The sequence below is a fragment of the Montipora foliosa genome, chromosome 7 (assembly GCF_036669935.1).
Source record: "Montipora foliosa isolate CH-2021 chromosome 7, ASM3666993v2, whole genome shotgun sequence".
Classification (NCBI taxonomy): domain Eukaryota; kingdom Metazoa; phylum Cnidaria; class Anthozoa; order Scleractinia; family Acroporidae; genus Montipora; species Montipora foliosa.
In genome coordinates this window covers 7357829-7372241 of record NC_090875.1, presented here as the reverse complement: position 1 = coordinate 7372241, position 14413 = coordinate 7357829, and the positions used below count along the sequence as shown (strand labels likewise).

Sequence of the window (14413 nt, the reverse complement as noted above, 5' to 3'; positions counted from 1 at the left end):
AATCAACAGTAAATAATGAAAGCTAGTAGCATCAGCCTTAGTATCACACATAATAGCTACCACTCAAAAATTCAAAACAGAAAATTTATAATTTTACATAGGACTATGAGACTAAAAACCTTGATTAGTGACATTTTTGTCATCAAGAGGGCGAGGAAAACAAAGCTACAATCTGGTGAAAATTTAAAACCCTTTGGGCTGTTAAATGGAATGGCCTAAGCATATACTTTTGAAATCAACCAGACCTGAGGACCCACATAGGATACTTTTTGGTTCACTGTTGGAAGCCATCGTTGCTACAGACGCCATATTTAATTATATCTCAAATTACACAAATGTGTGAAATTTCATTAACTAATCTGCCGCAAGGGAATTTGTTCTCTGGTTGCCTTTTTCAACACTCGCAGCATGCATTTTATTTTGAGCTAGAACACACATCAACAACAGTGAAGCCGCTTACGAGTTTTATTCGGAAGTTGTGTGCGGTAAACGTCATGCATTGGAAAGCCTGACAATGTTCGCTTAATTTTACACTACCTAAATAATTTTGTTCAGCGCACAAACAACTTGCATGCATGGACGGCCTGATTGAGGCATGAAGTGAAGTCATGCTATGAATTAGTTTGAATTACTTCATTAAATTCTGTTTAGCGACAAAGTTACAGGCAAATCTTTTTTTTTTTTTACTTTGGAGGAGATGGGGAACAAAAGCAACTTAAGCTTGGAACAGTTTGTGTGAAGAATTGTGATAACCAGTATCTTAAGCAAAATATCTGGCAAATTAATTACATTGTACTTAGGAATTTGTAAATGAGGTTCCGGCGGCTCCTCAATCATTACAGCTCGAATTTAAGTGTCATAGGAGTAAACCTTCATGCCAATCCCACAGTCCAAAACGAAAAGACGAATGTTCAGTTGTTATCCTTCAGAGTTCAGAGTTGAAACAATGTCATTTGCGGAGGGCCTGTCCTCGGCATGGTGGGAAGTCACGATGACAATTATTTCAGTGAATAGACGAAAAAAACTTCTTCTGGAAACAGACAACTGTAACATCTTTCTGAATGAGAAAATATCGCTCGCTGGGCTTTGCTTTTTTCCTTCCATTACTTCTGGTGCCAGGTAATCTGCACTTCTCTTGTACGCTTTCAATTTCACGATCTCCTCACTCTTTCCGAAGTCGATAATTATGGAACGATAATGTTCACCTTGTTGCTGAATAATAACATTGTTCGCCTTTAAATCATTGTGCACAATTTCCCTGGCGTGAATGTGTCTAAGAGCTTGAGCAATTTCAGTAAACACTTCAGCCGTTAACTGCTTATTAAAAATTCTTTCCTTTACCACTTTGTGGAGGGTAATACTCTCTTCCCCTGTCCCATGGAACTGCATTACAAGGGCGCAAGGAGCTCTCTGTGTTACAACACCAAAAAAAAACGGCAGGTTGGGGTGCTCTCCTAGCATGCGCAGCATTTTTCCCTCGGGCAGCACCTCTTGCTTGCATCTATTTCTTTCACTTAAATTTGAAGCGCCACACATTTGAATTTCCTTGATTAGTGCCTTCATGCCGTGGTATTGGGCAAGAAAGACATTTCCAAATGTTCCGGAACTGATGGGACTTTCTTTTACTTTAACCAGCAATGACACATCGAGTTCTTGCACCGCCTCCAGCTTATTCAAGCAGGGATACCGGATGTGGCTGGATGCAATTATTGAAAGAATGAGTTCCACATTTCATCCCCGACTGCCAGGTAAACTCAATGATATCTTTTCAAATTAGGTCAAATCACACCAGAAGTTACAAGCCTATTTTTGGGAAGGGGGGCGGAGGTGGGTTTTTTATGGCGGGCAGGGGGAGAACAGAACATTAATTACTTGAGATGTCCTCCATTAAAAATTTGCAGGGATTGCTTTCTGACATGTTATTTAATATTGCTAAATAACTGCTAAGGATTGTGAACATATATGTGTATATATATATAGACAAGGTTAATTTGGGAACAGAAATCAGCACAACTAAGCAATTAATTGAAAATGTGGCTCAGCCAGGAATTGAACCTGGGTCTCCAGATTACCGGTCGGATGCCTCAACCACTCAGCCACTGAACCAACCACACTGGGAACACATATTACTGTACAACACATACACAATTTTGGCCTTGAGATGCTCAGTTCCGAGGAGACAATTTCACACATTCTCTTTAATATATCCCCCTCATTCTCTTTAATATATCCCCTCCCTACCTCACTGTACTGTATATATATATATATGCACTGGATATGTGACCGATTTTTCCTCAAGAGTGCTCGACAATATTGGAGCTTCGTAAGAGAAAGTGAACTAGTTTTCGTTCATATATTCGATCTACAGATCTGTTTCATGGGAGTGTATCCCACTCGTCAGGACCTAGATGACAATGTTAATTCGTAGGTTTTTATATACCATTCCCTTGAAATTACAATAATTAGGTGTTTTTTAGTAAAAATTAATAATTAGGTGTTTTTTAGCAAAAATTTGTTTGCATGCCTACAAGTGTTCGCAAGTTCTGTTCTTTTGTTGAGGGTGGCAAGCTCTTGTTTACATATAATGTAGAACTTCTCTAGCGTGCACAATTTGCATTAGAGTATGCCTGTGCCTTATCAAGAATTTTCCATCTGATCGTGTAATCTACTCCCGCTTCCCTTAACTGCCACACATGCTTGCTGAGCTCAGTTTGGTTGCTGTATACTTCATTTCTAAATGATTGTTTGTGATTGGCAAATCTAGACTTAAAGTCTGTGTCGGTTAAACCCACGTAGCATTCACTCCCCTGCTCTGTTGTTACGATGGCTTGGTATACGATGCCCTTAGTAAGGCACTGGTTCTCTAGTGGGCAGTCCTCTTTCCTGCGGCAATTGCAGAGCCTGGCGTCGCTTATGGCTTCTCCTGAGTTGGTTTGCTTCAGCAGGCGCTTGTTGTGTGCGTCGATTGTGCTCTTGACGTTGGGCATACAGCTGTAGGATAGCTTGAGGGTGTTACGGTTGAATATAGGTCTTAAGGCGTGTCCTCTGGGGAAGCATTCGCAGACAATGCGCAAGAACTTCTTTCCAAGGTTAGTTCTCACTCTCATATCGAAGGGTGGGTTGTATCATGTGATATTTCTTTTTCTTGGCCTGCGGATTTTTCTCGTGCTATTTTTTGGGGTGAATCTCAATTTGTATGTGTATCCGCTCTTGTCTAGTGCTGCCTGGTACGCCGGTGCTGCTTTGTTGAATACTTCTTCGTCAGATGAGATGTTCGACAGCCTTTGGTTTATATTCTCTGGGATTCGCTTGATGATGTTCGGTGGGTGATTGCTTTTCGCGTGTACATAAGATGGTACGTTTCCGGGCTTCATAAAAGGATAGTGTTTTCCGGTGTTTAGGTCCAGGGTCACGTCTAAGTAATTTACCACCTTTTTATTTGCTTCAATGGTTATTTTCAGATTTTTGTCGGCGAAGAGCTTGCATATTTGCTTCTTAGTGCGCTCGGTGGTGCGTGGGGGCCCTTGGGATATTGCGAGCCCGTCGTCTCTGTATAGTCCTATTGTGTCACTGCAAATTCTTTTCAGTAGGTTCAGCATGTATGCCACGACCAATTCGCATGACTCAGCGCCATCATAGGACCCCATTGTTACGTCGAATAAACCGTCTTTTGCACCTTTCTTTACCCATGGGGCGTCCGGGTTGAATAGCAGTGTTTGTTTTGCATGCATAATAATCTGTTTCTCCGATGGTAAGATGTTTACATGCTCCGATGCAAAATCAATTGCCTCAGACAACAGCTTCTCCGTAATCGATGGGTAAAAATCTACGATGTCAAAACATATGAACGCTGCATTCTGCTTGTTTTCTATTGCGTTGAACCATTCCAGTATTGACTGAGTGTTCCTCCAGAGGTTGACGTTGGTGGATGTGGCAACACCTTTCACGATCTTTTGGAGTATTTCCTTGCTAATACGTCCGATTTCTGATTTTGTAGGGTTAATTAGCCGGCATGTGGGTGTGTTATTAAAATTGGGCTTATGGTCTTTTAGCGTGATGAAAGCATCCCGTTTTGCCATGGTTTCAACCCTGTCTGATAGACCTAGTTTTTCGGCAATTGCTTTGGCGTCCTTGTTGATCCTCGCCTCCTGCCCTTTATTCGCTTTTTTGTATGATTTCTGTATGCTCTTGTCGACGAGGTCTTTGTAGTCGCAAGGTTTCATTCTGTAAAAGTTAGTGGTTTTGTCCGCTTTTACTACGAGGTGGTTATCTTCTTTGACGCTTTTCATATCTTTCCTTAGTTCTCGTTGGAAGTCGTTTACCTGGTCGCTGAATTCAATATCCCTGATCAAGCCGGTCATTCTGTTTTCGAAGACTTTTAGTTCTTCGACCGCGGGTGGTGCACGTTTAGAGTTGAAGCCATATGTCTCTTTTCGTTCCATGTGTTCTTCTCGATGCAGGTAGTGGTAGGCTCTCCATCTCATATTACGGATTAGCTTGTCGGTTTTTTCAACCAATGTCGTCAAATAGGTTTTTCGGTTTGCGCAAATTGTGCACGCTAGAGAAGTTCTACATTATATGTAAACAAGAGCTTGCCACCCTCAACAAAAGAACAGAACTTGCGAACACTTGTAGGCATGCAAACAAATTTTTGCTAAAAAACACCTAATTATTAATTTTTACTAAAAAACACCTAATTATTGTAATTTCAAGGGAATGGTATATAAAAACCTATGAATTAACATTGTCATCTAGGTCCTGACGAGTGGGATACACTCCCACGAAACAGATCTGTAGATCGAATATATGAACGAAAACTAGTTCACTTTCTCTTATATATATATATATATATATATATAAATATTTGAATGAAGATTGGCTTACCAACGGTGATGCCGCTTGGAAGAAGGATCCAAAGGATACTACACGCTTGCACTCGAAAATTGTAGTTTGTGTAGAAAGAGTAAACAGCGAACTTCTTCCGTGGCCAAAACTCTTTAATAAACGTTTCGCCCTTTGGGCTTCCTCAGTATAGAGTTTACAGGGTTAAAAATACTTGGAATAAGAATCTCTCTAAGGCTAAGACTTAAATAGGCTAAAAAATATACAATGCAATCAAAATAACAAATAAGAACAATAAAAACAATGATGTGAGAGATAAAAGGTATTAGACCACTAGGGTATTGCATAATAGTGTAGAGAAAATGATGCAACAAATTCCCAAGTCAAAGCCTTTGAACAAAGGCGCTTTCTAGCTCACAATGCCATTTTCGGGACAGGATCCGAAAAAAAGGCCTTTGAATGGTTCATAACAAAATCCTAGTCATCAGCACCTGAACTCAAGCATTGTGTGCTATACTCTCAGCCCCGTAACAAAATCCTTGATTGAGCCTTTGAACAAAAGAATCCCTAAATATATAACATATAAAAAATAAAAAGGACAACACCTGTGAGTGATGAAAATAAGGTGTTAATTGTATCTTATTCTATTCGTAGAGTGGAATTCTGATCTTTTATTCAAACCATAAGGTTGAAGGGTGCAAAGTTGTGCACTCCAGAAAGCTTCTCTTGTAAGCAGACGATGGTCCAGGCTATTTTAATCGCTAAAATTACCAATTTGTTCAATGATGACGAAAACGAAATCCGACAAAACATGAGTTTCTTTGTTAAATTGTATCGCCACTTCACAAGTGTTCTTCTTTGTGCTCATGACCGATTTGTGGTTTCGAAATCTGACTTTAAACTCGTTAGTGGTTGATCCTACATACTGAACATTACATTTGCTACAAGTGATCAAGTAAACAACATTTTTAGATTTACAATGAAGGTGTTGTCTGATGAAATATTTCCTGCTTGTACAAGTGCTGGAGAAATGATCCGATTCTACTAAAAAATTCTTACAGAGATCGCATTTCCCTTTACATTTATAACAACCTTGTATATCTGTGTATATGGTGCGGCGAGGTCGTGCCAAGATTTCTTTAATGTTTTTGGCTCTTCCCTCTTTTAGAAGAAAGTCGACTATCACATTAAATGGCGGATTGTTAGGCATGCGAGATCCTATTCAAATGTAACGAAGAAGTGTAATTTATGTCTGTGGGAGAAATACTATATAATTTGTAGACCAGATTTGGCAACCCTTAACAACAGAAATGAGCTTGTAACAAGTTGCAGACATGCAAAGAAATTCCTTCTCAATAGCGTAATTATTTAAGGCTTATTTTTAGCAGCTCACTGGAAACAGTTTGTATTGTTTAACCGTTGCTATGCACCCCAGCCTATAGTGAATTGCTATTGTTATTTTCAAAATCACTGTAAAACACCATGTATTCCTTCTTTTTGGCAGTTGCCTGATGATTGCTTCGTGAGAAGCATGAAACTCGGAGTAGCAAATAAATGTTTTTGACCTAGTTCAAGTCTACATATCTATATGTATATATATATAGATATATATATATATATATATATATATATATATATATGACTTTACACAAGTTTAGGTTTCACGAGTAACCATGATCGTTTAATGCTACAGAACTGTTTCGTATGGTACAAGTACCACACTCATCAGGCAATTTTAACGTCGTGTAAAGTCATAGTTATTGCTCCTCAATCAATTGAGTTGAGCGCTCTACGAAATACGTTCTACTCAAAAAAAGAAATTATATATATATATATATGATATATATATATAGATATATATATATATATATATATATACCGTAGAATGAAGAAATGAAACCCATCCCGTTAATCAATTAATTAATTATAGCGAATGAAAAACATGAAGAATTGCCCTGAGCGGGATTTGAACCCACGTCCCCCTGAACACCGGTAGGGTGTGATGACCACTACACCATCAGGACAACCACGCTGGCAACGCAGCTATCGAGACAGTGAATTGGCCTATCGTGAGTATCCCGGGATTCTTCCACGGGTGGGATGGGAAAGCCTAAACCCCTTCATAGCCTTAAACCTAAGGATCGACTAACGATTCACAGGCAAACACCAACTTAGGCATCAGCTAATCAGAGGGATCAAGTTAATGATGCAGGCTTATTTATATAGACCGTAGAATGAAGAAATGAAACCCATCCCATCTTTTCTTTTCAGGGAGATGGGTGAAAATTGACAGCCACCAAGTAGTGAAAAAGTGCTTTGAATACTTCATTGGCTCAATGAAAGCACAAGTGAATAGCGTGAGACTGGTTTGCCACAAGTCCCAGCCGAGCTACCAGAGTCTCACTGGAAAAATTTCGTAGAAACTCTAATCTGTTGATAACTTCATGCAAGCCCTGGATGGAGGGGAGGTGTCATTCGACCAGTCCATGCTGTTTTGTGGGAACAACTGTGCAGATGGAGGTACAGCGAATGCCCCCCTTTCCACTGAGGAGGAAATTGCTCGTGCGAAGAAGAGAGTAAATGAGCATGGAGTCAAAAGGAAACGTCCGTCATCAAAGACCTCTCTGATAGTTGGACAAGGGGAGGGTAGAGCCACAAGGGAGGTTGAATTGATATGGTGGCTTGCCTTATATAAAATGTCAGACCATGGACCGCTTATAATAAGATTTTTCCTTGAGAAATGTGAATTTTGATTTTTGAAATTTTTTAACGATATGCCTCAGATGAGTGAGATGTTATTCTTGCCAGGAAAGAAAACAAAAACCTGATATCTTTGAGCTAACATGTAACTTTCTTTTCAGTATATGGCCAATACAAAGGCTTTTTTACCAAGTTGCAGAACCAAAACAGAATTAAATCAACATTGAGATTGTTCATTTATTTTTGCAAAGAATTTTCCCCTGAGTTTTGTGCGCTTCATGAAAGTGATTTTGTTACAAACCCTGTCAAAAATTAACTGGTCTCATATTATATTGTATTTTATTGTGTAAATCCTAATGTATATTGCACCAAACAAATGTGATGAAATTCAGTGACAGGGTTTGTACTCTTTGAAGCTTTTAAATTTCATGACTTTCCATGACCTTTGCTAGCTTTCTATGACCAAAGTTAAGCAGTCGTTCTCACAACAGTATCAAAACAATCATTTATTTCATGTATTTTTCAGCAATATAATGCATAATATATGTGCTTCTGTATATTTCTAATGAAGTTAAGGCCTGTTTCTTGTCTTTATTTGATTCAATGTTTTCTTCTTTTTGCCTTTTTATTTAGCCAAAAGCACATTGCTTTCCATGATCTTCCATGACCTTCACTTAAACTCCATTACTTTCTAGGCCTAGAATTGAAATAACAAATTTCATGACTTTCAAGGTTATCCATGACCTGTACGAACCCTGAGTGAACATATATACAAAGAGCATTTTAAGTTCTTCATTATTGATTGATAAAATATTTAAGTTTCTGTATTTGATTTAACTTAGGGTTAACTCTAACCCTAACCCCTAGCTCTGCAAGCTCAAGATGCCAAGACTCTAATTTGCAAAGCCTTGATTTTGCGACCCCTAAAATTTGCCAAGACTCAACATTTTTAAAACACCATTCTACACCACTGATTATCATTGTAACATTTGTACTTACCGGAAGGTGCTATCACAAATTGGAGGTGAACAACTACTTACAATCTGAAGTTGTATATCAGGTGGTATATAAATTGGCAATAAGGCCTTGGCCACAATGGAATCTTAACCTGAAATGTAAAAAAAAAAAAATAAATAATTCTAATTAAGGAAACACTGAATGATTGAAATCATTTCGTAATGTCACAACATTCAAACTCACAGAATCACGGGCGTGCCACCTAGTGTTTCTGTTGCATTTTAAAATCGCACTTAGGAGTTCAAGAACCTCATGACATAACCAAATGACTCACCACAAAAATAACATTTCCCCAGGTTCAAAGCAGTTAACCAATCATTTCATAATGTCACAACATTCCAACTCACAGAATCACGGGCGTGCCACCTAGTGTTTCTGTTGCATTTCAAAATCGCACTTAGGAGTTCAAGAACCTCATGACATTACCAAATGGCCCACCACAAACATAACATTCCCCCCGGTTCACAGTTAGTGACTATGTTGATCAAGACTTTTGCGATGAGTGGTGGCTCTTAAAAGAGCCGTTTGTTTGTTTCTTTTTCTTTTTTTCCCAGGAGGAATGACAATCGATGGAATCTCTTCTTTTAGGCATATTTCGTCTCTTCATCTTCACTGTCAACAGAATCACTGTTAATTGTTGAAGCTCGGAGCAGTTTACATGCATGCTGCAAGATTGCTTCTCCAGGACGCTGTTTGGCAAGGATGGGGTCCCCAATCTCTACTGCTGTAGTTTGAGGTCGAAATACTGTTACTTCATTTTCTGTAATGAATGCCACATTAGGAAACTTCAATGCTGCTAATTCAGCCCGAGTTAGGTTCTGCAAGTCAGAAAATCTGGCTATTTCAGACTCAGCATTCTCGTTTATTTCACTTTGTTTGGAAGTGCTGTTATCTTCTTCTCCTACAGTTTCAGCATTCTAAGTTACTTTTGCGGTGCTATCACCTTCTTCTTGTACTTCTTCCACATTGACAGTTTCAGCATTTTCAGTTTGTTTGACACTGCTGTCATCTTCTTCTTGAGCCTGTTCTCCCACATTGACAATTTCAGCATTCTCAGCAACAACAAAAAAAGGCCAGAACAGCGGTATTTGTGACCTTGCCTTTTGCAAGGATTGAACAATGGCAGATATGGAACACAGCTGCTTCACCATTAATTGGAGCACAGATTCCAGATATTGAAAAAAGTGGGCCGAAATTGAAAAGAAGCATTCAGCCTGTTTGAGAAACCTTTAGATTTAAACTGAGCATTTAACTCTTCAAAATCGCCAACCAACGTTTACTTTCTCTCAAGTTCTGAGTCAGCCTGGCCATAACCTTGTGGCCAAATTGTTAAGGCTCCAAAGTGCTTGCCAACACCACTTTGTCATACATTGATCTCACGGAGAGCCCTTTGTTTGTCTGAGGAACACTGGGGGATCAAATGTTGTGAAGTCATTAGTGTGCAGTGCTATTCCCTCAGCTGGTTTGAGACATGAAATTAAACTCAAAGTGAATTGACATTGACTTTGAAGTAAAAGATACCTGAAATGATGCATCGGCAAGCCTGTCTAAAGGAAAGCCTCATACCCAGAAGCAACTCAAGGTACCAGTGGGAAATAATTTGGTCAGCTGAAATAAATAACAAGAATCAAAATGTTAATCTTTCACTCTCAGGACAAGACAAGTTGTATGATGTTAAGTGAAGAAATACAAGAATAAAGGAGCAATGTTTATTTTCACCACATAAAACAGAGATCATTGAAATACATACTTTACTAAGGAATCTAAAACATAATTTATCTGACCCCCTTATTAACTTTGACGAAATTTTGCCTTTGCTGTAGTCGTAATTGGTTTTCAGTGTGATAAACAAACCTTTTTTTTCTTCTGATAGTATGAAACCATTTATTTCATTGACGTGAATCAATTGTGATAGTGTTTTGTCAAATTGCTAAACTACCAGAAGAAGGTCAAAATATGAGTGAAGATCACTTTCAGTTGTCTGCAAGTTTAATTAAACATGCTCTCAAGTTTGTTATATATCTTCTCATTTTAAAAGTAAGCTATCGAGGAAATCATTATGAGGAAATAAAATCATAAATTGTACTGTTTTTCTGAAGACCACATTTGCAAAACATCAACATAATTCAGACTGGTTTTGTATTAAGTTAGTAGATTACGAAATGAGTTTGAAAAAACTAAAGAAAACAGGCTATTCATACATCTATAACTTACATGAGGAAATCTTGCCTGATGCTTCATGAGAGGTTGCTCTTGAATACAGTTGTCTTTGCAGTTTATGTCCAGATTCAAATCCTTGATTTGAGAGGTCTCGTACTGTTGTATGGATTCTGAATAACATTGGGACATGTTCTACTGTCAAATGGCCGTAATCACCAGTCCCAAGACTAGTGCCAAACAGTTCCAAGAGAACAAAACCCCATTCTTTGCACTATAAGGTATAGAGCGAATTGCTGTTCACTACACAGGTGACTAACCATTTGATAATTAAGCGAACAAATGTACCTGCAATGTATAACTTTTGCATGCCAAGGACCTACATACAAATCCAATGACAAATGGAAAACTTACATGTAAACTACCAAGTACCTAATGGCAAAGGGACTAATAAGACAAAACAAACTTGATACAAACAATTGTACTAGCTTCTTAAAGTAGCCTCATTTTTAGACCTGCCTGCAGAAAAAAATCACACAAAACAAACTTAACAATAACTATTTAAAATGGATGTACCTGTATATCAAATATGTCAATGAGATGTTGTTCATCTTCACTAAATTCCCGGTCTCTTATGATTTCAGGTATTTCTTTCCACATAGAGCACACCTGTCAAAAATCAGTTTGTGTTCATGCTGCATGACAAAAGCTAAATGACTGTAAAAGTCACCTGTTTAAATACTTTAACGATTATTAGTTTTAACCATTATTATGACTGTGATTGTTATTGAATGAGCCTTTTTATGCATCCTGCTCTTCATTATTAAATGGAATGATAAAAAAAGAGAACAATGGAAAAGACAAAGGAAAGAAATGAATAGATGGTCTTGAAGGCTCATCTTCATTTTTATTCCTTTGTGAGAGCAGCTGCATAGGCATTGAGCTCTTTATTTCTCTCATTCAACATCTGCTTTGTCTTCCCTTTCTTTTTCAGTTTTGGAGCAGGCTGGGGTTTGTACAGCTTTTTGAATTCATTTTCAATCTCTTTTCCCTTTTCACGCCAAAATGTGTTTTGTCTTTCAATCTCCTGTGCAACATCTACATTCAAAAGAATGGGGATGAACAAATGGATACCAGTAATCATAACTTGCTGTGTATCTGTATATTGTTTCGTATATGGATCTATTATTTTATGATTTACTAGATGATTACAGGTTTTTTAAAAATTGTTGAGCTTAACAGCAAAAATAATACATCGTCATATTAAGGTTCTGCCACAGCAACACATTCTGTTCTTTTAATTACTGACCTGATCTAGCCAATTGAATTTCTTCAAGTCTCGTTCCGAAATCTCTGACATAAATCCCACTCTCCAACATCTCACTATAGTACTGCCAAGCAAACGAAAATAGTATTATAAGCTTTACCGATTTGTACAGTGTAGTACCAACAGTGAAAATTGATTTTTGCTTCTATTATGCTGCTGTGTTATCCTATCTTTTATCCATCAAAGATAGAGTGTGGATTATTTATGACAAAATTTCACAGTAAGATGCACATAACATTTTTTGGAGGAGCTTACATCCAACTTTAGTACGTTGCAGTTTGCTCAGAAATGCAAATAAATAATTTGTATTATAATTTATCCCTTTACAAAATGGTGCTAAGTGTTGCATAACAAAGACCAAACAAATTACCCTTTGCCGTGCCTCGCAAAAAGTTATTTTGTTAAGGATGCACAGTTTGGCAGCTTCAGCATCTTTAAAGTGAGCTTCGAGCTTTTTACATGGCCGAGATTTATCCACTATATCCTCAATGTCATTTAAGATTTGGCGTTCTGTGCTTCCTGAAAAAAAAAGGCAAACAAACGAAAAGCAATTGTTAACACAGAAAGTAAGCTGACCAGAACAGTGCACTGTCAAATTGGCCTTGTGAAAAACCTTTCCATGGAAGTGTAAGGGAAAAATGGACATGTCTGCAATCCAAAAGAGAGAGACGGTGAAGTTAAGCAACTATAACCCAGCCTTTAATTATTTGAAACCCAGTTCATGCTTTGTCCAGGATTAAAAGAATATCAGCGTTGTCTTTTGTGAAGTACTGTTCAGTATTACAGTACTATCACTGTGCCTTAAAGGGCTTGAGTCGAGGGATCATCAAAATAAAGGGTGAAATAGACTTACAGTGTATCATGAATCAATCTTACTGCAGACATGGATAACTAACCTGTTTTAGGCAAGAACTAGTTGTCTAGATTATGAAATTAACAATCAAGGAAATAATAATGCAATGTATAAAATTGTTTATGTGATCGCTGACCTGAACAAGAGGCAAACTTGATATTATTTCTCCCAACAGCTGTTTTCTGTTCAGATTTGACCTTTACAGTGATTCGATCCCCATAAAAGTTGTCAGGGCCATATCTGGCAAGTTCTGCATTGCACTCCGGCAGGGAGCTTATTTCATAGGCCAGAAGTCCCACACTTTTCAGAATTTGCTCAGTGTTTCGCATCTCGCAATGCAATGCACACAGACAATGTGAAGACAAGTCCTCGTCAAGAATACATGTGAGATCATCTCTCATTCCTTTGAAACTAGTCAAAAGTAAAAGTCAAAAAGTATGTACAATTATAAACATATAAGCAACACTTACAGTAAATCCAAGATGTTACTGATGTGAGATGGGGACTGTGCAGTGATATTTGAAAATTCCAGTTAACTTGGTTTCCATGATGCACAAAATAATTTCTTAAAACTCAAATCTCATGGCTCCCCAAGTCACAATCAAAACCCTGGGTTAATGTAAAAACACAGCAAACACTGTTAGAACGTTTGCAAAAGACAGCCCATCCATTCACAGTTGTTACAACTGAAAATAGTCATGCAAAGAAAAGGTAATCTGAACAGCTAGTAATGGTACTTGTTAGCACTGTTATATTGCTTTTGTGATTCTTTGCCTCCTTGAAACTCTCATTTGTAGACAGAGACATTTTGTTGTGTAAAATACATATATATGAATTCCATAAAATAAGCTGAAAAAATTAAAATTGAAAGACCCTGAATGCAAGTAATCTTCAAGTTCTCAAAAACGTTTGGTGTTTTTTGGGGGTTTCTACGTGTAGTGTTTACAGCTTTTTCTTGTTTTTGGTATATTTTCACATTATTGGACAGTTTCTAAGAAAAACAGCATTGCATGCAAATTATTCTACTTCTTCAATTACTGAATTATAAACCTACCCTCATTGCTAAACAGAAAATACAAAACTCAACCGCCAGTCCTTGACCACCGAGGATAAAATCATCACATCCAACCTTCTCCCAAAGCAAGATCAAGTCCTTGTAATCCAGAGTAACTAGCAATATTGAAGAAAACAGAAAAAAATCAGCTTCTTACAAAATATGTATTGGAAATTCAAACACTCATAAGTAGGTTGTATTTGTACATTTATGTGCATACAGTAGAATACTGCCTTGAGGCCACCTTGTTATTGTGGTCAGTTTTTATGGTCCTGGTGAAACACCAGTAGATTTTCTTATTAGGAACCCTGTTAGTTTATTTATTTATTTTTAATTTTTTTAGTTTTTATATGCATTATCTTTTGTTAAATTCTTGTAAAGTAATGCAGTTGTAATGCGCAGCTGATCATTCCCATGTTAAGCTGCGCACAATAAGTTCACAAATTATTATTATTATTATTAT

General features: G+C 37.7%; 2 protein-coding genes across 2 annotated transcripts; both read right to left on the bottom strand.

Moving 5' to 3' along the window:
- Positions 1-918: 918 nt before the first annotated feature.
- LOC138009805 (aurora kinase B-like) lies at positions 919-1563 on the bottom strand. Its single transcript, XM_068856810.1, has one exon. It carries the CDS (start codon positions 1561-1563, stop codon positions 919-921), a length of 645 nt encoding a protein of 214 aa, XP_068712911.1.
- Positions 1564-9935: 8372 nt separating this feature from the next.
- LOC138009804 (uncharacterized) lies at positions 9936-13302 on the bottom strand. Its single transcript, XM_068856809.1, is given in 8 exon segments — positions 9936-10018; positions 10081-10167; positions 10774-10990; positions 11293-11385; positions 11579-11814; positions 12026-12107; positions 12414-12562; positions 13033-13302. Coding segments are annotated over 8 exon segments (1212 nt in total). The 5' UTR covers positions 13298-13302.
- Between the last annotated feature and the right edge of the window lie 1111 nt (positions 13303-14413).